Source organism: Mustelus asterias, chromosome 5, assembly GCF_964213995.1.
Source record: "Mustelus asterias chromosome 5, sMusAst1.hap1.1, whole genome shotgun sequence".
In the NCBI taxonomy this organism is placed as follows: domain Eukaryota; kingdom Metazoa; phylum Chordata; class Chondrichthyes; order Carcharhiniformes; family Triakidae; genus Mustelus; species Mustelus asterias.
This window is the reverse complement of record NC_135805.1, coordinates 138,297,139-138,321,063: the sequence shown is the minus strand read 5'-3', so window position 1 is coordinate 138,321,063 and position 23,925 is coordinate 138,297,139. Positions and strand designations below refer to the sequence as shown.

Genomic DNA, 23,925 nt, shown 5'->3' with positions numbered 1-23,925 from the left:
ACATCTGAATTTATTAACAGCATGTCCCTGCTGCTGTTCGCAATGAGCAAGGTACAAACTGTACCCAACCGGCCCATGCTTACAAAACACAGTGGCTGGAATTTTACCATCCCGCCCGCCACGGGAATTGGAGCAGGCGAGGGGCGGAGCATGGGAAGATCCGTTGACTTTGAGTGGGATTTTACGGTTTCGGGATGAGCGAGGCCATAAAATCCCACCCAGTGTTCAACATTAGATGTGATTCTGTGATTGGAAAACATTTGCTAACTAATTCTCAGTGTGCTAAGAATTATGGCAACAACCAATTTAAGATGGTCAGCCAGGCTTCCAATGTGGCGCATTGGTGTGTAATGGAAGCTACATATATTAAGACACAGGGCCGTGTTCTTTGCAGACAGGAAGAACACGTTCACACATTGTGCCTGTTTCAGCTAAACAAAATAAGTGACAGCCATTCGCTGGTTCAATTTTCAGGGCAATGCCTTGGCCAATTAGAGTCAAGCTGCCTGGTTTAAATTTAAAACAATACTTGTTAGTTAACTGTCAATCATCATCAAATGATGCATTTTCCATGACAACTCCTCTAACAATAGGGTCCACTTACCAACAATTAGCCTTCTCTTCTCATACAGTATAAAGTTGTTGCATCCCTTGGATTTGTATCCTTGCAATTGTCCTGATGAGTGCGAGATGAAAAGCTTTGATAAATTATGTCTCCTTTTTTCAGCAATGCTCAAATTCTGTACTACCAAACGACTATTATAGGAGTTGTTAGTGTTCACATCAGAGCTCCGTGTAACAGGCCAAGAACTATTGCTATTGCATTCAAAATTAATCTGAAAAGTCACCTTGTAATAGAAGCAATGAAGCTTCAAGGAAATCTTGTCTGAGGAATTATAGCCCTTGCAGAGATTCAGATGCCGAGTTTGCTAATTACTGTCTATGAAATGTGTGCAAAGATGAGATAAAGGAGAAAGAGGAGATGCTTTTATTGTTCCAGTAATTGCTCTGTATATTTTATCCTTTATTGTTTTCTTCCTCTTACTGTTCAAATGATTAAAGGCCAATGTGAAAGAGCAAAGATGTAATGGACAGAATTTTACAAGAAGAATTCTTAGTGTCCAGCTAGTGTGAAAATGGGAGAGTTGCAGATCTGATTTTTGGGCAAGATTTTACTCCCAATCTAATGCACTGAGTGCATGAGAAAATGGGCTGTGGGTGGGGCTAAATTCACCAGCCAGCTTGATCAAGCAGCAGAGGGCGCTATTGCACATGTACAGACCTCTGTGGCTGCACATGCACAACTCCAACAGCAGAGGCCTGACAGACAGACAGAGAGAGCTGTCAGGCCTCTGCTGCTGGAGCCAGCCTCAACCCAATCGTTTCTCACACCCCCCCCCCCCCGCTTCCCCCTCAACCCCACGAGGGCCCATGGCCAATCGTGAGCCCCACACCACCATCGATGGGCAAGAGCTGGTAAAATCGCGGACAGCGAGTCAGCGTTTTCATACCGTAAGGTTTTAGGGGGAGGAATGTGTTCACCTTTTAAAATTGCTTGCTTCCTGCAATGGAACTTCCCTGCAAAATATAATATACATAGCACCCAGAGAGTGGGCAAGTAGCCTGGTCACATGGCACTGCCCATGTTGCTTTATAATAGATTGCTGGAGCTGTGATATATTTAGAGGAAAACTAAAGCAACATTCTGCTATCTCCCTCATTGCACAGTGAATAAAACCACCACCCAGCATAGCATCCACCTTACAGTCAGAAGGTTAGAATTTGGATTTTTTATACTGTTTTCTTTGGGGTGAGGGGTGCTATAGTTCACCTTGACATCCATGTGCTGGGCAAGAATATAATCAGTCAGGCTTCCCACTCATTTTAATTATGCTTACATTAACACTGCAATGAAGTTACTGTGAAAATCCCTTAGTCACCACACTCCAGCGCCTGTTCAGGTACAGAGAGGGAGAATTTAGCACGGCCGATCCACCTAACCAGCACGTCTTTCAGACTGTGGGAGGAAACCCACGCAGACACAGGGAGAACATGAGGACTCCACACAGACAGTGACCCAAGCCAGTAATCGAACCCGGGTCCCTGGTGCTGTGAGGCAGCAGTGCCAACCCTCTGGACTAACCTGCCATACTCACCTGCTAGGCTCAAATAAGCAGTGGCCACCTTCATAACCTTGCATAATTCTGCAGAAGAAGAGGGACTGGGATGGAGGGGTGGGGTCTGTCAGAATATGTTACTCGCTGTTTTGAAGTTGCTGTTCTATTATTCCATTTCAGTGGCTTGGTTCACCTTTGACCCCACTTCTGCCCATCCGGATATCCTTCTGTCTAATGATAACCTGACTGTTACATGTAATAGCTACGATGATCGTGTCGTACTGGGATCTGTCGCACTCTCCAAAGGAGTCCATTACTGGGAACTGTCTGTCGATCGCTATGATAACCATCCTGATCCTGCTTTTGGAGTGGCGCGAATTAATTTAGTAAAGGATATGATGTTAGGCAAGGATGATAAGGCCTGGGCCATGTATGTCGACAACAACCGCAGCTGGTTTATGCACTGCAATTCCCACACAAATAGGTAAGTGGTTCATTTTATGACTACACAATATTTCAGAAAATAATTCCGAAAAGCTGGTTATTTGTGTTGTCTCACCAGGAATAAAAAAACACGAACTAGTTCATTAGTGATCTTCAAGAAGGAATCCTGCCAGCATTACTCACTCTAGTCTATGTGCAGCTCAAACCCACCATGGGGTTTATTCTAAATGTTCTCAGGGCAACAATAGCTGAGCAAATCCCAAGAACAAACAATTTAAAACTTCTAAAAAGTGCTGTTCCCTCATTTTCATTCCATAATTTAGTCAATTATCAACTGCACTAATTGAAAATTTTCTTTGGCTCACCTGAAAGGGGTAATTACTCGGGTGATTCAGTTAGGCTGGCACAATAGTTAGCCGAAAGACGTGCTGGTTAGGGTGCATTGCCCATGCTAAATTCTCCCTCAGTGTACCTGGACAGGCGCCAGAGTGTGGCAACTAGGGAATTTTCACAGTAACTTCATAGCAGTGTTAAGTGTGGCGACTAGGGGATTTTCACAGTAACTTCATAGCAGTGTTAATGTAAGCCTACTTGTGACACTAATAAATAAACTTAAAACATCTCAGTCCACGTTGTCATATTTAACACGATTGGACTGCACAGGATTCTCATCTACCTTGGTCAGGGTGGGAGGTCCCGACCACTCTGTGCATGTCAGTGGAGTTAAGGATTATCATATCAGATCAGTCATGATCTCAGTAACTAGTGGACCAGACTAGATGGGCTGAATTACCTACTTCTGCTCCTATGTCTTCTGGACATGCTGCATTGAGGGAAGCCTGAGCTCAGGCTGTGCAGGTCGGCACGCAATCCACACTGTCACAGGTCGGCACGCAATCCACACTGTCACAGGTCGGCACGCAATCCACACTGTCACAGGTTGAGATACTCCTGACTTCTGATGGTCTGTGTGCTTTTCAATCCTTATTGGTTGTATTGCCAAGGGTGCAAAGAGCATCGCTGCCAGTTAATAATAAGAGGTAGTACTAGGAGGAGGACTTTATCAGCTAGAATTTTTTGTAGATCCTTTAGACTCCTCTCCCGGATGTCAGATTGAAAATCCCTGATGGTATAGCATTTGTTCTTTTTTTTAATCGGCACATTTAGAACACAATTTTCTCTTTCAACTGTGTTTTTTGTTTGGTTTTTTTGTTTGGTTTTTTTGTTTGTTTATTGATGGTTTATTAGTGTCACAAGTAGACTTACATTAACACTGCAATGAAGTTACTGTGAAAATCCCCTGGTCACCACACTCCGGCACCTGTTTGGGTACACTGAGGGAGAATTCAGCACGGCCAATGCACCTAACCAGCACGTCTTTCAGACTGTGGGAGGAAACCGGAGCACCTAGAGGAAACCCACGCAGACACAGGGAGAACATGCAGAGTCTGCATGACAGTGACTCAAGCTGGAATTGAACTTGGGTCCTTGGCGTTGTGAGGCAGCAGTGCTAACCACTGTGTGTGACACTAATCTCAATGCAGTGCAGTAATAGAAATATCAGATGAGAAAGTTGTTTAATTCAGTCAAAACAGTTTATGTTGGCTTGAATAGAATATTCATTTTACATATTCTAGGACAGAAGGTGGGATTTGTAAAGGTACAACAATTGGAGTTCTCCTGGACCTAACCAAGCATATCCTCTCATTTTACATCAACAATGTGCAGCAAGGCCCTGTGGCCTTTGAAAATTTGGAAGGTATCTTTGTTCCTGCTATCAGCATCAATAGGAACGTCCAGGTAAGATTGGATCACAATGAAAGATGTGCCTTCACTAGACTCCTTTATTCCGGTGTTGACGAGAGAAGGTTTTCATACTTCTAGATCTGACTGAAAATTCCTAACTGAGCTGCTACTTCATTCAAACTAAAGAATATTGTAATTTGCAATTACTGGGGTCATTTTGGGTCCAAAAATGTGTGGATTAGGTTGATTGGCCAGGCTAAATTGACCTTAGTGCCAGGGGATTAACAGGGTAAATATGTGGGGTTATGCGAGTAGGGCTTGGGTGGGATTGCGGTCGGTGCAGACTCGATGGGTCGAATGGCCTCCTGCACTGTAGGGATTCTATGATATTTTAAGATGTGTTTTTCTTCCAACAGGTGACTCTTCATACAGGATTGGAAGTTCCAAACCATATCAAACAAGGAAAATCCTGTAGCCCCAACAGCAAGTCTAAGTATTGACTACCAACAGACTGGCAGTCCATACACGTATTAAAAGTCTATTCCAAAACTCCCAATCCCATATATAGAAAACAGATCAAAAAAACCTTAAGATAAAATCTACAATTCCTGTAATTATAATTAAACCTCAGTTACGTCACACTAGTGAGACATGATACTCAGCAATGTAACATCCTAAAAGGTTTTCACAGTTTTTAATGGTATCTATTCTAACCGTTGTGTTCGAGAAGCTACAGGAGTTACAGCCAAACAGGAGCTCCAGTTTCTTAGCAAAAACAAACTTTCTAAGTAGCAGTTGTGCAACAATCTCTGTTACCTTTTAAAAAAAAGTACCTCAGATTGTGAGACCATAATTTTCTTCAGGTGTGCAGCATGAAAACAGTTTGGATGTATTTGGATAAAGGGAATTAGCTCTCTTTTAGCAGCAAAGGACATTATTTAAATGGTGAGCTATTCCCATCCCTCAAATCAAACCATCTGCTTCCTGCTTTCCTCACAGACAATGTCAACCAAATAAATCAAGTACGTACAGATTGACGGACAGACCTGGGACACGGGTATCAAACCTGGTTAGGAATGGACAGGCTCTGTGTGCCTTGGGGAGTCCTGGCATTCTATAAAACGACAGTGCCCTGGCACGCTACACATTGCCCACGAAGTGGATGATTAAGCAGTTTGCTATAGCAACCAGTGCATCTGGGATTTGCTGAATGCATCTGTGCACAGCTGATTGACAACACCTTGCGAAGTCTCCAGTGACTACCTGGAATCGCTCCCTATCAAACATGTGCCGGGGCTGTTTTCACAGCAGCTGATTTCCAGCCTGCCTTCCTCCTGCCCCTGGCTGCTTCCTGCAGTTAAAAACCAGACAGGAGAATCATTTGTGCACTCGTTTAAAGATAAGAGTCCTGCAGCAGAGGGTTAACTCGGAGAAGTAGAGCAAACAGTCTAGAAAAGAGAGAGTTGTTTCTGTACAATTCTTCCCGCAGTCTCATAGCTTAGTTGCCAGAGGCTGAGAGGAGATGGGAAGATGCCTGCCAGTGCATCAGTCCTTGAGACCAGGGTGAACTACTTGTATAGAAAGGTTAACTGGTACATGGGATGGGAACAATTGTGGAGAAAATAGGAGGGGAAATGGAAAATAAATTATTTTTTTCCAAGCATTTTCAATTTCAGCAGGAAGCTTGTGATGCTTCTTCCAATTTTCCTTTAATGATTAAGAACTATAAATAATCAAATGATATTGTGTTCTCATTACCTCTTTCATGTGAAGCAAATTCTTAAAAAGTTCGAGTGCCAGGACTATTGTTTCTAAGGATAAGCAGCCTGTACTTCTCCAGTGCAAACTGACATATTTACTTTGACGTTTGCCAATACAGAGATATAGTTAGTTGTTAAATTAATGAACTAGCTTTATACTGGTCTGTACTGACATCCCTATACCATTGATGTATGTAATCCTAATTCATTTTTCTGATTGCTGAGGTGGTATCCTCTTGTTTGCCTTCGCCAATATAAGTATTTTCATTGATGGAGGACAGCTGAATGGGAAAATCCCAAACTTGGTGCAGATTCTCCAGGAGTGGAGAGGAAGGGACATGTGAATGGGCTGCTGCTGAACATTTTCCAGTGGCTGGTGCAGAACAGAGTGAGCAAACACCTTACGTCCCCCTGCCCAGTCTTGGTCTGTGAGTGGCCTAAAGGACCTTTCTAATTAAAAAAAAATCACTGAAACATTTTAGCACCAAAATCAATGCACTTGTTTCTTTTTCAGTTTGATGTATAAAGTATTTACAATATGGGAAGAGAGTTTATGGAAAATAATATGCAAGAAAACTCTTGCAAATCTGTATGATGTAAGCTAAATGTGGAAGGTTGTAAATTTAATAGGTGTTTTGTGATCGTGCTGGTGTCTGTTTTGTTAATGTATCATTTTGTTTGGTTTCAAAGGTGGCAGCCACCAGAAGTGTTTAAAAGTGCTGTGGAAGATTGTTGTTTTGCATGTATAGTTGAACAGAATTTGCCAATGTTTGTGGATATTTCCTCGATTATGCACTTTGGTGGCACTATTTAATTTGGCGATGTTCAAAATTTAGAAGTTTTAAACAGAATTACATTAACTTTAAAAGTTAAAAATTTTAACATTCATCCGACCTTTGGGTAAATAGTAACACTGCTCATGGCCGATCACATTACAGCATCGGCACTGCCAACTTTTACTTCAACGATAGGTCTGCATTCTAAAGACCCGAGGGGCAGATCTTCCATAGGAATTCTCACCATTTTCTGCAGACCATCAATGGAAATGCTGGAAAAAGAGCAGAGATAGTCACTTGTGTCAAGGTTGGGACAGGAGATCGTGGAAAACCCTCTGGTGTATTCTACGCCTTGGCCGATTTCCAAGAAGCAACATTCCCTCCAGAGCCCACTCTCCCGATCCACCAAAAGGTTTTCCCGTGTTCCCTTTGCCAGGTGATGCCAAGTTCATCACTTCAGGGAAGTCCTCAGGCATGGCAGCTAGTCAACTGCCTTAACCTTTAAGTTTTGTACATACTTAGTGGACCCTATACTTGGTGAGACCATTTTTTTGAGTGTGGGAAATGGCATACCTTTGGCAAAGAGTGCAAATTCTAATCCCTTTCAGGTTAATCTGCAGAATTCTGTCGGTGAGTTGATTATTTTAAAATTGGTTTCTTGGAGATGTGCAAAAAAAAAAGGAAATATTCACTGCACTTTATTCTTTAGGATTTACTTTTTCTGCCAACAGACTGCACCTTGTGAGTCAATTTATGAATAGCTTTGTGCTAAAAGTTTGAAGTGTATATTCCTCTTATTGGAGCAATTCTGCTTATAAGTTATTGAAGAGCTATTGAATGAGTGTCAGCTTGCACAGTGAGTTCCAGCCTTATCTGGAGTTAGCAAATTGTGAGTTCATTCCCCATGTTGAGTGGATAACCCAGTCCAACACTGTTGGGGGGGCCATGGATGACATGATGAACCCATAGCTGGTCAATGCTCCTCATTAAACCCAGTACCACTTAAGGAACAGAATGACTGGTCAGTTATCGATTTAATTGCTATTTGTGGGATCTTGCTGTGCAAGGTGGCTGTTTACCAATTTAATGATTATGAATTGTTTTGATAAATGTTATATAGAAGCAAGTCCTGTTTAGCAGAGAGAAAAAAATGATCCCAAAGGATGTCCTGACCTGTCACGTCTCAATATCGCGATGGTATTTCAGATACAAAGTAGGATGCTATGATTCACCGTTAAGCTCAGTTTAGACCTGCTACAATCACTTGTCTCATTTGAGTTCACTAATGGTCTTCATATAGTATGGAATTGCTTCTATGAATGACCTCAAAGCCTTGTGTTACCTTTTGTGTCATCTTTCTGATTTTTGTCTGGTAGCAACAGTTGTCTCTGTTGTTTGACATGCAACAATTCAGGAGACAAATTAGCAGAAAGGTTTTTTTTGCCAGAAACAAATTAATCCTCCGATCTCCAGGATATCTTGTGGGATCAGAACAGAAAGAAAGAGCTCCAGAAGTGGAATCATCCTTTTAATCATGCCTCCCTGAAGGAAGGGGACTGCTCATAGGGTCAATATCTTCACTTAAACCCAGCCAATTTCTAACATCCAAACTATTGAAGTAATTATTGAATATTCTTAGATCAAGATCTTCCCCAAAATGGGTGGATGTCTTCCAGGCATTTCACAAGCTTTCCACCGATTAGTCCTCTAACACGAAATGGAGAATATCTGTAGAGCGAATTTATTCATAACAAGTTTGACTGCCCCCCGCCCCGCCTCCTCTTGGAAGTCTGCTATCTTGAATTACCATTTCAGATGTCTGCTCCAGTTTCCCTCAAATTCACTGGGTTCTCTCTCACAAGTGAATCGAATTACCCCTGGAGTATTCCTTTGCTACCCTACGTCAGTCAAATGACAGCACGATCCTGGGTAATAACAAACACCTCACTACCTGCACCAGACATTGTGATTTTACAAGTGTGCCTGCATGTATTTGGACCTGGCAGTCACGGACATGTTGGCAGACCCATCCTGTCAGCTGCAGTCAGATATTTTCCCTATTTCCTAATAGTCATTATTGTTGGTCGCCTCTTTGTATAGACAATACATGGGATGGTGAATAACTCTGCTCTCCAGCATTCTCAAGACAATGTTTTGGAATTTCTGAAGTTATGGTGTATGGTATGGTCCTTTAAATTCATAAGGGAAGCCCCCCCCCCCCCCCCCCCACCCCATGTCTGAGGCAGTATGTGCAGGCCATCCATCCTTCAAAAGTAGGACAAAGTGAAAATAAGGACAGGCATGCACTACTATAGCCTTTCCACAACGCCCAAACATACTTAAACCAATTAATTACTTTAAGTGCAATTTCTGTTGGAAATGTGGTAGCCAATTTGTGCACAGCAAGCTCCCACGTGATAAATGACCAGATCATCATCATCATTTTAGGGATGAAGTATAAATATTGACCAGGATAAAACTGGAAATGTAGTATACAAGATCGTAGGGATTATAGAGTATGAAAACAAAAGGGGTAGCACTAAACCCATACAAATCATTGCTTAGGCCACAGCTGGAACTTTGTGTCCAGCTTTGGTGCCTTAAAGACTCATTAGAGTCATACCAGGAATGAGAGGCATTGGGTAGGAGGAATGCAAGATATTTTTTTCTTTGGACCAGAAGTTAGGATATCTGAGAGGAGTTTAAAATTATGCAAGGTTAAGTTAACAGGAAGAACTATTTCTATGGTCTGAGTAGATAACTAGAGGTTTAAAAAATTGAGTCATCGAACAAAGTGAGAGGGTAAAAGATTTGGGTGTTGGGACAAAGTATCAGAGTAATTTCTTTTTGCAGAAAATTGTTAGAACAAGGAATGCCCTATCGGAATCAGTGGATTCATAAAAGCTTTTAAAAGGGAAATGCATGAAAATGTAAAAGATGAGAGTTTAGCTAGATGGAGAGCTTAGAAAATCAGACACAGTGAATGGGCTGAATGGCCTCCAATGCTGTAACATTTTACTCTACGATTCCATAGTTTGAAGAATGAAGTTCCTGTGAGGTTCAGAACTTTTTATTTCACACTTTTTTCTACCTTGGGAATGTATTCAGTGGATGTTGTGTGAATAAAGTCCACAGCGATGAATTGATGTGAAACACATCAGTTAAATGCCAGGGTAATCCCCTCCAATTGATTATTTTAATCCTTCATGAAGATTTTGTTTCCCTCAGCTCTTTTTAAAAAAAAAAATTTCTGATGTGGTTAAACTGTGATTTTCAAACAGGTTGCAGCCAAGTATTAGTTGAGAAGTGTTGTGATGAGCTAGCGATCCAAAGCGTTAGGTAGTGAGTGGCTCCTCCCAAGAAACCCTTCCCACTTACACAAAATAAATCTTTGACTGACTCGGAATGCAGATTAATGCTGAAATCACAAAATGGTAGGTTTTTAAATTTCATCCTTCATGAAGCGAGATCATTATGTGAACCTATTTGAAATGCAGTTTCCTTAAAGCAGAGCTGCTGAACTCTTTATTGATGAGTATGCAAACTCAGATTTTTAAACAAGTAAAATTGTCAAATTTTCAATATCGCAATTTATTTTGTAACAGTCTGTTTTGAATGTATTGTTATAAAATTATGAGTGAACCATTTTATGTATTTACAAACTATTTGTAATCTGTATTAACTTTAAAAAAAGGCACACACTATGCAGCAGGATAGACAGCACTAACGGGTACAGTGGCATGTTTACCAGCTGAACCACTGCCAGCCTTTATAATGGTGACAAATACACACTTCTCTGAACATGTTTACTACATAATGGCGTTTGCTAAACTCAAATTATAAAGATTGTAATACAAAGTTTTATATAATAGTACAATCTATTAACAAAGCAGTATTGAACAAATGGAATCTTTTACGTATTTCTTAAGCTTTTAGTTGGTGTTAATGTTAACTATTGTTGATTCTTTGCGGTTACCCAGTTCTGGGTACAGCTCAAATAGCAATGGAGGATAGTAATTTAATAATCATTTAAGTGAAAGTTTAATTCTTTACTGTTCTGTTGTCATTCTCTCTCTCCTTGTGATTTGCATCTTAAGCATTTGGTTATAGGCATTTGGAACTAGTCACTTATTGGTACTTGTTTAAAACGTCAGCTTTTAGTAAGAAACATTTAATTTACTTTAGCATTTTAACTGATACTCGTGCTGGTTATTAATATGTTTTTGTTTAAATGTTACTATTTTAAAACTAGGTTTGATAGTAGCCTCACTGTGGGATGGGAAAGTATCTATTCACGGGCAGACTTAGTAAAACAAGGTTTCAGACACAGTGGAAATTCGGGCAAGTTGTCTCTCCCTGCCTATGCTTTTTGGCCTCGAGTGTAAGAGAACCTGTCTCAACTACAGCTGTTAAAACTGCATGACACAATTTGTCTTACATTTAGAAATGTTGATTAAAGAACTCTTTCATTGCTTCATTCTAGAAAATTAGATTGAATGCAATAAAGTCCCCACTCAGAATTTCCCCCAAATGAAATCAGCAATTTATATGCTGAATACTGAACTCACACAGGCACTTTGCTGAAACTCTGAACACATATGCTTCCTTTTGGAGAAATCCTTCTATTCATAACTAAATAACGTGGGTAGAAGATAATGACAAAATATTCCCTTCAAGTTAAATGCAGTGACAAAGAAGACACTTATAAAAAGTGCATATCTTGCTCCCTATTAAAAGCACCGGACAATGTTCTTAACTCGATTGTTTGATGTCTGATATCCATAATCATGTGCCCTGTACAGTGCAGCTACTTCCTGCAGATTTACGTTTCAGAATAACATTTACTTGATTTGATTATGCTCATCTTGACAAAGTGTAACTGTACACTTTAACCTCAGACTGGAAGCTGGTTAAGCATAATACCTGTGTGAGGGTCGTCCACCAACACAGACCTTTGCTTCTCTCAATCGACTTAACTATCTGGATGTACCATGGTCACTTCTTTCTTTCATTGAAATAGTCAGTAAGTGAAACACATTCAATTTATTTTTCACTGTTTCTGAAGTGGAATGTGTGTTTTTAAAAACAAAGTATTCATGAAAATAACATTGTTTTAAGTGCAGCTTTAAATTGCAACACTACATCATTTAAACTAGGGTTTGGAAGTGCAGAACTAATTTGCTCTTAAACAGAGTAGAAGCCTCATGCACAAATAACGTCTGAGGCAGCTAGGACGTTTATGAAATACCCTCCCATGCATAGATGGAAATTCTTAAAACTATGAGAGGACAATACTTGTCTTTTTTAAGGAAGTATAATTCAGTACTGTGTTTTGTATTTTACCTTCATTGACTTGGGGATGCTCCTGGTCATACTGAAGTTAAAAACTAATGAGCTCTCTCCACTAAGGATTCCATCTACTGTATTAAAATACCTTTAAATGAGAACCCAGTTGTCAGGAACTTTAGCGGCTGGTCCGCTGATTTGTTTTGTTGTGACTAGTGGATATTTCCTCAGAACTTAAACTTTTTTATGTGCAATGGATAGTTTGGTATTTTTTTCCCCGTTTTTATACATAATATTCTGTTACTGTCTACTCAATGCTCTCAAACTAGGTATTACATAAATAGTGAATGTCTGTCCTGTATACTTAGTCGCATGTTGATGTGCCAAAATAGTGTGTGTAGTCTGTATAAATGTTAATTGAATAAATCTGGTTGTTACAATTCACATTGACTCAAGTTTCATTAGAGAATTGAAATTTTACAATAAAATTGCTGTCAGATTTACAAATTAGTGCATCAAAAAAAAATCCTATCAGGAAAACAGGAATAGAGAGACCACTGTCTTAACCCAAAGATTAATAATTCTCAATTACACCCTCCACCCCCCCCCCCCCAATAATCTATTGCGTTTTTTGCCATCTTAGGTGATCAACGTCCTCTGAAAAGTTGTCAAATGCAAAATAGTTCAAGATTAAACAATCTGAGGCTCTTTAACTTGTCCTAGCTCAGAACCCTGTGGTTTGGAAGTCTGCACTTCAATGTCCATCACTTGAAACATTTAACAGAAAGGACCCAACTCAACTTACTCCATGGGGATAATTTAAGATATTGAAGCCTATATCCCCTCTGCTAATGAAAGAATGGGCAGATTTCAAGCTTGCAATTCCTGGTACGCTTATTCCACCTGGATGATCAATGAGCCTGCATTGCGAGTAAGATTTCCTCAGTTGGTTCTTATTCATCTACACTGCTGGTCCTCTCCAATTTTTACTGTTTCCAAAACAAAGCTTATTCAAAACTGTCTGTGAGCTGGAGGCGGTTGTTTGATCACATTTACTGGAGGTGAAACAAAACTTAAATCTCAAACTTGGCAAATTTGATGTCTAATCCCCATAACCAAACAGTGCACCAAAAACAGACAACTGAGCTGCAAACAAAACATTTGTGATTAAAATAGAATTTATTTTTGGAAATTGCAAAAAATTTACATGTGTTTTGATTTGGTTGTTTTGATTCTCTTGATGTCACTGTCACTGAGAATCAGTGCTCCGTTCTTAAATCGTCCCACCTGCCCAGTAGGGACAATTTCGGACTTCCTGTTCCTCCTGTAGAAACCAAACACCAGTTAATTTTGGAGGGGCAATTCACACAACTTGACACTCCTATCCAGTAGAGGTTATTGGTGAATGGCCTCACCAATTCGGGTTAATTAACGTGCATTTCTAGAGAGACTAATGTAGAAGAGCATTTCATGGAGGTGCAAGAGAAAAAGAAAATGCACACTGAGCAAAAGGAGGGGGGATTAGAAAGGTGGCCATCAGCTTGGTCTGTGTGTTGTTTGTTTTTTGAGGACATAGAAGTGGGACAACCAAGAATTTTAGGAAGAGAATTTCATGGTTATGCGGCTGAGAAAGCTGAAGGGACAGTCACCAATGGGGAGGAATGAAGATCAAGGGACAGTAAGGATAAAGCACATGTTAGAGAAAGGCCATGGGGGCAGAGACAAGGAGGAAAACTGAGACTTTGGGAGACAAAGTATTTCAATGAGAATGAAAGCGATGGGGGAGCAAGACTTGGTGCGCTGGAGTTTTTAGCCAGGACATGAGAAAGCATCCCACTTCTCCTGAGAACAGTCATTGGATTAGCATATCATTGAAAAACAGCACCTCCAACTGTGCAGTACTCCATTACTATAATGTCAATCCTGCTCAAGACTCTGGAGTAGGGCTTCTGGGACTAAGAAACAAGAGTGTTATCTATCAAACAGAGGGCCACGGTTGCACAGTGGTTAGCACTGTTGCCCCACAGCGCCAGGGACCCGGGTTCAATTCCTGGCTTGGGTCATTGTCTGTGTGGAGTCTGCACGTTCTCCCCGTGTCTGCGTGGGTTTCTTGCGTGTACTTCTGAGGCTTTATAAAGCACTGGTTAGGCCCCATTTGGAGTACTGTGAGCAATTTTGGGCCCCACACCTCAGGAAGGACATACTGGCACTGGAGCGGGTCCAGCGGAGATTCACACGGATGATCCCAGGAATGGTAGGCCTGACATACGATGAACGTCTGAGGATCGTGGGATTATATTCATTGGAGTTTAGGAGGTTGAGGGGAGATCTGATAGAAACTTACAAGATAATGAACGGCTTAGATAGGATGGACGTAGGGAAGTTGTTTCCATTAACAGGGGAGACTAGGACGCGGGGGCACAGCCTTAGAATAAAAGGGAGTCACTTTAGAACAGAGATGAGGAGAAATTTCTTCAGCCAGAGAGTGGTGGGTCTGTGGAATTCATTGCCACAGAGGGCTGTGGAGGCCGAGACGTTGAGCGTCTTCAAGACAGAAATTGATAAATTCTTGATTTCTCGAGGAATTAAGGGCTATGGGGAGAGAGCGGGTAAATGGAGTTGAAATCAACCATGATTGAATGGTGGAGTGGACTCGATGGGCCGAATGGCCTTACTTCCGCTCCTATGTCTTATGGTCTTATGGTTTCCTCCGGGTTCTCCAGTATCCTCCCACAGTCCGAAAGACGTGCTGGTTAGGTGCGTCGGCCATGCTAAATTCTCCCTCAGTGCACCCAAACAGGCACTGGAGTATGACGACTAGGGTATTTTCACAGTAACTTCATCAGTGTTAATGTAAGCCTACTTGTGACATTAATAACTAAACTTTAAACTTAAAAGAGGATAAGTCCTATAGGGCATATCTGCCAGACTAGTCCTGTAGCAGTCAGTGAGACCACCAACAAGAGGGCAAAAACTACTTGACTTCATTCTCATGTAGCCACCTGGGCAATGGATCTGTCTATAACAGTATTGGTAAGCATAACAAAGTCCCATCTTCATATAGAGGATACATACCATCATTTTGTATGGCACTACCATTTGCTAAATGGGATAACTTGGAACCATATCCCCGCTCCTTCACTATCCAAATACTGGAACTCCTTCCTAACAGTACTGTGGGCACAGCTACCCCAAATGGATTGCAGTGGTTCAAGGTGGCAGCTTACAACTATCTAAAGGACAATTAAGATGGGCAATAAATGCTGGTTTGGCCAGCAACACTTGCATCTCACAGATACATTTAAAAAAAGCAACAGGTGAAGAATGACATGGGATTGAAAGGTCAGGTCAGGGTCGAACTGGATGTCAAGGCTGCAGACAGCCTGGTTCACCTCATAATAAGGGATGGAGTTGGTGGCAATTTCACGTTCGGTCATCAGAACATTTCACTGGAAGAATCTGCAGTCTAACAACATAGAAATAGAGCTGGCTGCTAACAATATATCTGTGTAAGCAGATTGATAATGGGAATTCTGGAGGGGGACAACACTGCCTGAGGACAGATAGCGAGTCACTGACATGAGAGAAAGAAGCTTCAGTGGTCAGTAGTTGAGTTGCAATCGATGGAACAAGAGATGAATCCTTGGATGAGATGTGATGAATTTTAAGAGGGCATGGGGTCAGCACGGGAGAAAATTAAAAGCGCACAGACAACGAATATTAAAATTTGCAGGAAACCAGTGAGACTGAAGTTGACAGTTTTAAATGAAAGCATTAAAAGCTCACCCTCTCCCACAACCCACTGGTTGTATAACTCACCTTTCTTCTTTCTTTCTCTTCGGAAGTGTGGATTTTGAGTTCTAAAGTGAAACAAAAGATTGGGAAACAGGAGTGAATAAACGTGTCACAAGATGTCTCTTAACCACAAACAGTACAAATAATACAAACATACCAAATAGGAGCACAAATAGGCCATTTGGCCCCTTGCGCCTGCTCTGCCATTCAATAAGATCTGTTTGTGTTTCAATTTAACCCCCAATAACCTTTCATTCCCTCGCCCAACAAGAATCTGTCTAACTGCGTCTGAAAAATATTGATGAACCCGCTTCCACCACCTGAGGCAGAGACCCTCTGAGGGAATACTTCTCCTCACCTCTGTCCTAAAAGGGTGACCCCCTAATTTTAAAACATTGCCCTCTCGTTCTAGACTTGCCCACTAAAGGAAATATCCTTTCCACTTGCACCTTGTCGGGGATCTTATTTACTTCAATCAAGTCACCCCTCACTCTTCTAAACGCAAAGGGAAACAAGTCCAGCCTGTCCAACCTTCCTTTGTAAGACAACCTAGTCTGCACATTCCAGGTACCAATCTAATAAATCTCCTCTATACTGCCTCTAATGCATTTACATCCTTCCTTAAATAAGGGGAACAAAACTGCACACAGTATTCAAGATGTGGTCTCACCAATGCCCTGCATAACTGAAACATAACATCCTTACTTTTATGTTCAATTCCTCTAATAATAATAAAAGCATTCAATTACCTGCTGTATGTGCATATTAACTTTGTGACTCATACACTAGAACAGCTTGATCCCTTTGCACCTCAACATTCTGCAATCGATCTCCATTTAAGTAATACTCTGCTTTTTATTTTTCCTGCCAAAGTGAACAACTTCACATTTTCCCACAATATATTGCATCTGCCTGATTTTTGCCCACACACTCAACCCATCTATATCCACCTGCAACCTCGTTACGACCTCTTCATAATAAACCTTCCTACCATATTTGTGTCATCTCCAAATTTAGCTACCATGCCCTCTCTCCCTTAATCTAAGTCACTGATATAAATTGTAAAAGGTTGAGGCCCCAGCAGACCCCTGCGGCGTAACTCCACTTGTCACATCCTGACTCTGCCAGCCAATCTTCTTTTCATACTGATATGTTACCCAATATGTTAAAATCAGCAAATTCCTAAGAGTTGTTATTTAACTATGCTCTGAAACTTGTGTCACAAGTAGAACAATGTCTGAAAAATGTTCAATATAAAAAATACTCGGCTGAAATGATGTACTTTGATGAAACAATACTAACCATTTTCGTAAGTTTCGCTGCAGCTTTATTTTTTATCGTTTCTTGGTAACTTTTGTAATTTACATATTCGCGTTTTGGGGGCTAGAACAGAAGCAAAACGGGGAAAAAAAGATTGTAAACATCAGGATGTGATTTTCAAATTCTAACAGTTACTACAATTGCAATGTGTCATTTACATGTGAATTTCTGACATATGAGCATTTTGTGAATTCACAGAATCCATACAGTGCAGAAGGAGGCCATTCGGCCCATCGAGTCTGCACTGACAACAATTCCACCCAGGCCCTATCCTTGTAACCCCAGATAATCCCGCTGACACTAAGGGCAATCTCACCCAGACCTGTTCCCCGTAACCCCACTAATCCCCCTAACCTACACATCTTGGGACACCAAGGGAGAATTTAGCACGGCCAATGCACCTAACCAGCACCTCCTTAGAACGTGGGAGGAAACCGGAGCACCTTGAGGAGACCCACGCAGACAGGGAGAATGTGTAAACTCCACACAAACTGTCACGCGAGGCCGGAATTGAACCTGGGTCCCTGGCGCTGTGAGACAGCAGTGCTAACCACTGTGCTACTGTGTTCCACTTGCATGAATAAAAGTAAATACATTAATATGTAGGATCCTATTACACAGGACAGCGGTGAGATCATCTTCTCCCTTTTTTTGAATAGTATTGTGGGATCCAGCGATAGCGCAGATGCAGTTGCTGTTTAACATTTCCAAAAGGTGACACCACTGACAGGTGAGGCATTCCCTTGGCATTTTACTGCTAAATTTAATGTTAATTTATTAGTCACAAGTAGGCTTGCATTAACACTGCAATGAAGTTACTGTGAAAATTCCCCAGGGGGGGGGGTGGCGGTTGTGCAAGCTTCATCTCTCTATGGGCTACCACTATAGAACCTTAGGGCTGCACTTAGTGGCAAAGAGTTGAAACCAATGTTCCCATTTGCTCATATTCCAAGTTGTCATTACTGAAAGATATTGCTGTCTAATTTGTCATTCGTCTGCTAGTGAGGACACAACTCTTTGCAAAGCTCTGGCCCCATGAAATTCATGAGAGAGCAAAGCAGCAAGTAGGAGGATAAATAGAAATAGCTGTCTGGGTTCAAGAAGCTGAAGCCAGGGTAAAGGGCACACAACCTCTATTCTGTTCTGTAAAAACTGGATGAAGAGCAGAGATCAACAGAAAAATACATCAATCTCTGAGGCAAACTTTATCCAGGAGGAAAGAGTCAAGATTGGAAACCATAGCAGATTATTTAAAAATATTTATTCACAAAGTGACATACTCTAGCCCCAAGCATAATAGCTCGCTCTCGTTCAAACACTCGTTGCTGTTCTTTTTTGTATCCTGTGATACCAAATCTGTGCACTTCCAGGCGAGCCTGTAAAGAGAAAGGCATCAACAATCAGTCTCCATTTTATTTATTTTGAACGTTGTCTTCCCTGCTGAGTGACAGTGATTTCTATTGGGATGATCTCAGGGTGCCTGGCATGCTTTTTCCCCAAATGGCCATCATCCTCATGTGAGCCTGGGGTGGACGAGTCAACAATGGGGTGCAAATCCAATTAAGTACAACGCTATCTATACCAGAGAGCGATCGATGCAAGCAAGATTTTCAGTCGAAGTAACTGAGAGCATTCAGGAAAGGGTGCATTTTTTAAAAAATTCATTCGTGAGACATTGACGTCGCTGGCTGGCCAGCATTTATTGCCCATCCCTTGTTGCCCTGGTTCAGAGGGCAGTGAGAGTCAACCACATTGCTGTGGCTCTGGAGTCACATGTAGGCCAGATCAGGTAAGGATGACAGATTTCCTTCTCTAAAGGACATTAGTGAACCAGATGGGTTTTCCAGACAATCGACAATGGTTTCATGGTCATCAGTAGATTCCAGACTTTTTTAAAAATTGAATTCAAATTCCACCATCTGCCGTGGTAGGATTCAAACCCAGGGCTACAGAACGTTAGTTGAGTTTCTGGATTAATAATCTAGTGATAATGCCACTAGGCCATTGCCTCCCCGATCCAAAATAACCCGCTAAGAAGCTAATGCGCTGTCTGAGAGCAGCAAATCTATCACAGGCCTGGAACTAAACCTGGGACTCTGGTACAACCACATACAGGTCTCTACTAAAGCAGTCTTCACAAAGTTTATTTTACATCTCTGTCCATTAGCCATTATAGAATCATAAAGCACAAAACGTTACTGTTAAACCACCATACCTATGTGATCCCACACCTCTGCTCTTTCCCCATGGTCTGGCAATTCTTTTTCCTTTTGAAGTTATTCAATCTATTTCCACCACTCCTTCAGGCAGTGAATTCCAGATCATAAAAACTTGTGGCAAAATAAATTATCTTTATTTCATCTCTGTTCACACTCCGCCACCAATTATTAGGTTTACATACAACAGAAAGGTTCTGAACACAGAGCTGCTAATCACCATGTTTCTGCAGAGGACAATGTTCTAGTGTAGTCTGTATTCTAGAATAAAAGGAGCTGAGTCAAGACTTACCCTCTCCAAGTTAAATACTTTTTGTTGTGTGGTGTTCTGCTCAACAGTTTCCTCCACCTGAACACGTGAAAATAAAAATAAATGAATTCAAAATTTAAATGCACCCAAGCAGAAGTCCACCGTTGCAATAGCAATCACATCAGTTTAGAAAGCGGGGTAAACCTTCTCCCCACAAATCCTGTAAACAACAATTTACATGACGGAGAGAGTAAGAGATGGACGGAGAGAGTAAGAGATGGAAGGAGAGGTGGCAGGGTGGATGGTGAGTGAAACAGGGAGAGGAAGTTAGGTAAGATATTTAGTGGGTCCCAGAAACTTAGTCAATGTCACCCATTTTACCCTCGAGGGGAACCAGCCATCAACCAAGTTGTTGGAGAAAAGTTTACGTTTATTTATTAGTGTCACAAGTAGACTTACATTAACACTGCAATGGCGTTACTGTGAAATTCCCCTAGTTGCCACACTCTGGCGCCTGCTCGGGGACACTGAGGGAGAATTTAGCATGACCAATGCACCCTAACCAGCAAGTCATTTGGACCATGGAAGGAAACCGGAGAACCCAGAGGAAACCCATGCAGACATGGGGAGAACGTGCAGGCTCCACATAGCGACCCAAGCCAGGAATCGATCCCGCGTCCCTGGCACTGTGATGCAGCAGTGCTAACCACTGTGTCTCCCAGGAAGTAATTAAAGGTCAAGTTAGAGAAGCACCAACATGATCCCAGGGATCGGGTCTTGCTGCCGGAAGAGATGGTCCGCCGGGTGTCATTTCTATTTACTCACAGTTCTAGGCAGCACAAGGAGCCCAAAAAAAACACAAACCACAAGGAATTTTATCTCATCAGCCTAAAGTAATGCATGAAATGCTGCGACACCAGGACTGTACATCGACCCAGGCACTGCTCTCTCCGTACCTGGTGCCATACAGTAATGGTTCATATCACGCTGCAATCAACAGCACAACAAGCTGGAAATCCACAACACTGGGAAGCACTGGCTAAGACTAGACAAGACACAGTGTTGCAAAGTTGGGTAGAGTAATTGTAGACTGGGAGTAGGCAGTTAGAATTTGGCGTGTGTAAAATTGTAAAATGCTAGGGGGGAAAGCATCGCGTGATCCTGTTAAAAGGTGGTGCTTTTTTTGTGCTTAGAGATTTAAAATGCAAGAACACGGAAAGCCCAAACTGAAACATTTGTATCGAAAGGCCAAGCAGCCGTTTTTACCAAGACAACAGGCTTTTGAATTTAGCCAATAAATTTGAATCAGGCACTTAGATACCAAGAACCTATTAAATTTAAATCTGATGGTTTTCATAACCTAGGACCAATCCTATTGTGGGAAATATTTATATGTCATCACGGGTATAAAAGATGGCAGTGGGACAAACTGGAGGAGAGCACCTGCCACAATTAACAGCTCTTGTCTCAGTTCTAAAGAGAGAGTCAGTCACGGACTCTCATAGCTTCACAATCGTGTCTGCGTGGGTTTCCTCCGGGTGCTCCGGTTTCATCCCACAGTCCAAAGATGTGCGGGTTAGGTGGATTGGCCGTGCTAAATTGCCACTTAATGTTAGGGGGACTAGCAAGGGTAAATGTATGGGGCTAGGTCCTGGGTGGGATTGTGGTCGGTGCAGACCCGATGGGCCGAATGGTCTCCTTCTGCACTGTTCAATGTTTAGAGAAAGCACCATTTGGATAGCAAAAGGTGCCAAAGAAGAAGAAAGAAGTCCAGACATGAAGAATCAACAGAGAAGGCCCAGAAGACACAAAACCTGGTTGTAATTTAGAGAGTGACTAAATTCTATTTTGTTAATGAGTGGGAATTGTATTTTTTTGAACAGTGTACCATTAGAATCGTGTTTTATTCGGGAATAGTTAATAGTTAGAAGGGATTTATTCAGTTTGTTAATAATTTAGTTAATTTGTTCAGTTAGTTAGATAAATAAATTGTTACATATTAATTTTAGCGTGAGTGACAGAGATTTATTTTTCCATTAACCACTAGAAGTTGCTGAAGAGCAGGTCACACCACTTCACACATACCTTTTACAGATTATGAGGCGAGGTACTCCTCTTTGGGTGTTTCGGCGTTAGTTCTCGGGGTGGGGTGGGGGGGGATCAACCACCGCTTTATAACAATATAAATGAGTGAACCTGTCCAGAAGATAGGCAAGAGATCTCACACTCCTTCCAATCTCCTTCTGCAAACCGAGGCTGTGGGATAGGAGCCTATTTTGTACTGGTGCAGATTTACCATTTAAAGCAGGCAGAAATGGCAAAGGAAAGACAGGAAACAACTGGCACTCGAGATACAGAGGAGAGAAAGAAAACAAATACAGAGGAGCAGGTTAACAGTGCTAGACAACCTGTGTAACGTGGCTGTGAAAGCTTCCAGTGTAATTACCAAGTTAGATCTGAGGATGAGAGATTTGCCCAGTATTTTAAAATGATGTTTAAATTGAAATTCAGAAACTTACTTGGTCTTCGTCTATAGCCGGCTTCTTTCTCTTGCGAGAACCAGTAAAGGTTACGACTTCTACTGGCCCCTTTTCACCGTTGGTGACACTCCCATTGTTTTCTCCCTTTGCTTTTGCCTGCACCGCACAGTCAGCCATAGAATTGAGAAGTTCAGCATGCAACTTGACAAGACACTTTGGAATCCTGTGTGGTGAGTTGGCTACTGTCTTTGCAAGTGAGTCACTTGTTGTGGGTAGTGCGGTGCTGCAAGGCACAGGCTGGACCTCTGGGCAAAGTGCTTGCTCTTCATTCTTCTTTTGCTTGCATTTTCTCCCCTTCAGCTTTGCTTTTCCTTCCCTGTCCTTCGTTTCATTCACTGCAGTTTCCCCTGTAATAGTCAATTTGAAAAATACCATTCAAAGAGATTTAAAGCAAAATAACCCTGCAGTTTCCCAAATGCACACGGGGATTATGTTTCACTAAGTCACCCACTGGTGATGAAGCACTTTGATACTTGACCATCAGCAGCAGCTCTCTCCTCTCATCCACCCCCCCCCCCCCCGCCCCGGTTACAGGTCACCAGTTCAAGTCTCACTCCAGACCATATTCCAGGCCAGGGCAGTAACCGCTTTGATGAACTGTTGTACCATCAGAGGGCTCATCTTTCAGATGAGATCACAGAATCATAGAATCCCTACAGCAGGAGGCCATTTGGCCCATCAAACTTGCACCAACAACAACCCCACCCAGGCCCTATACCTGTAACCCCACGTATTTACCCTGGCTAATCCCCCTGACACTAAGGGACAAGTTAGCATGGCTAATCCATCTAACCTACACATCTTTGGACTGTGGAAGGAAACCAGAGCACCCAGAGGAAACCCACACACTGGAAGAATGTGCAAACTCCACACAGTCACCCAAGGCCAGAATCGAACCCAGGTCCCTGACACTGTGAGGCAGTAGTGCTCACCACTGTGCCACCGCATTGCACATGTTAATCTGAGGCCTTTCAGTCTTCACCTGTGGATGCAAATGATCCCACAGCAACCTGTTGATAATGCCAGGAGAGCCCTACCAATTACTCAGTCACCATGGCACGGAAGAAGGCCATTCAGCCCTTTAACTGCAATCCATGTTGGCTTCTCTGTAGATCAATTCAAAGAATCCCATCCACACTCCAAAAGCTTGGATGGGTTTCCTCAAGCACCCATCCAATTCCCTCCTAAAATAGTTCATCGCCTCTTGCCTCACCCTGAGTTCCAGCTCATTACCACTCATTGAGTAAAAGAGGCTCTTTGTCACATCCCCCACCCCACACAACAAACCTGCTCCTTGCACCATCGACCCACGGGAACACCTTCTCTAAACCTATCAAATTCTTGTACACCTCTTATCAAATTTCCCCTCAATGCAGCTTCTCCACCCCAGGCTCCCAGAGAGCCAGCCCATGACTGGGAGTTGGTGAATCTCGGCCACCCTCACCGCACTGGTAAAGCCGACTCAGAAACTCATCCAACGCCAGCCCCTCACTCTCCTCCATGGCGGCTGCCGCAGGTCCACAGTACGTGCCCAACGTCTTGACGTCAGGAGCCGGGTCCTCTGACGTCACCGCGCTGCGTGGGCGGAACTGCCTGAGAACACTTGGCGGGAGAACTCCCTGGTGGGCGGGGCTCCCTAGTCGGCAGGTCAGCAGTGGGCGGGGCTTCACGGTGG

General features: G+C 42.2%; 2 protein-coding genes across 2 annotated transcripts in view; one reads left to right on the top strand and one right to left on the bottom strand.

Annotated features, from left to right (window-relative positions):
• Positions 1-7,513, top strand: part of trim67 (tripartite motif containing 67) — a 43,664-nt gene extending 36,151 nt beyond the window's left edge. The window contains exons 8-10 of the mRNA XM_078213368.1: positions 2,298-2,601; positions 4,199-4,361; positions 4,724-7,513. Coding sequence (XP_078069494.1) covers positions 2,298-2,601; positions 4,199-4,361; positions 4,724-4,807 — 551 coding nt within the window. The 3' untranslated portion in view covers positions 4,808-7,513. The remainder of the gene's footprint in view (positions 1-2,297; positions 2,602-4,198; positions 4,362-4,723) is intronic.
• A 5,781-nt stretch (positions 7,514-13,294) lies between these two features.
• Positions 13,295-23,827, bottom strand: fsaf1 (40S small subunit processome assembly factor 1). Its single transcript, XM_078213770.1, has 7 exons — positions 23,695-23,827; positions 22,230-22,597; positions 19,753-19,809; positions 18,525-18,620; positions 17,227-17,307; positions 15,949-15,989; positions 13,295-13,453 (listed from the first exon to the last, which is right to left on the bottom strand). The coding sequence occupies exons 1-7, from the start codon at positions 23,750-23,752 to the stop codon at positions 13,333-13,335; spliced, it is 822 nt and encodes a 273-aa protein (XP_078069896.1). The 5' UTR covers positions 23,753-23,827; the 3' UTR covers positions 13,295-13,332.
• Positions 23,828-23,925: the final 98 nt, after the last annotated feature.

Bases quoted from the DNA above. Each gene is read 5' to 3' on its own strand.
- fsaf1 (XM_078213770.1), bottom strand. From the start codon at position 23,752: ATGGAGGAGAGTGAGGGGCTGGCGTTGGATGAGTTTCTGAGTCGGCTT. The intron at 15,990-17,226 runs GTTAGTATTGTT...GTTTCACTTTAG, and splicing joins CAGCGAAACTTACGAAAATG to AACTCAAAATCCACACTTCC. The intron at 13,454-15,948 runs GTGAGTTATACA...TGGTTTCTACAG, and splicing joins AAGAGAAAGAAAGAAGAAAG to GAGGAACAGGAAGTCCGAAA.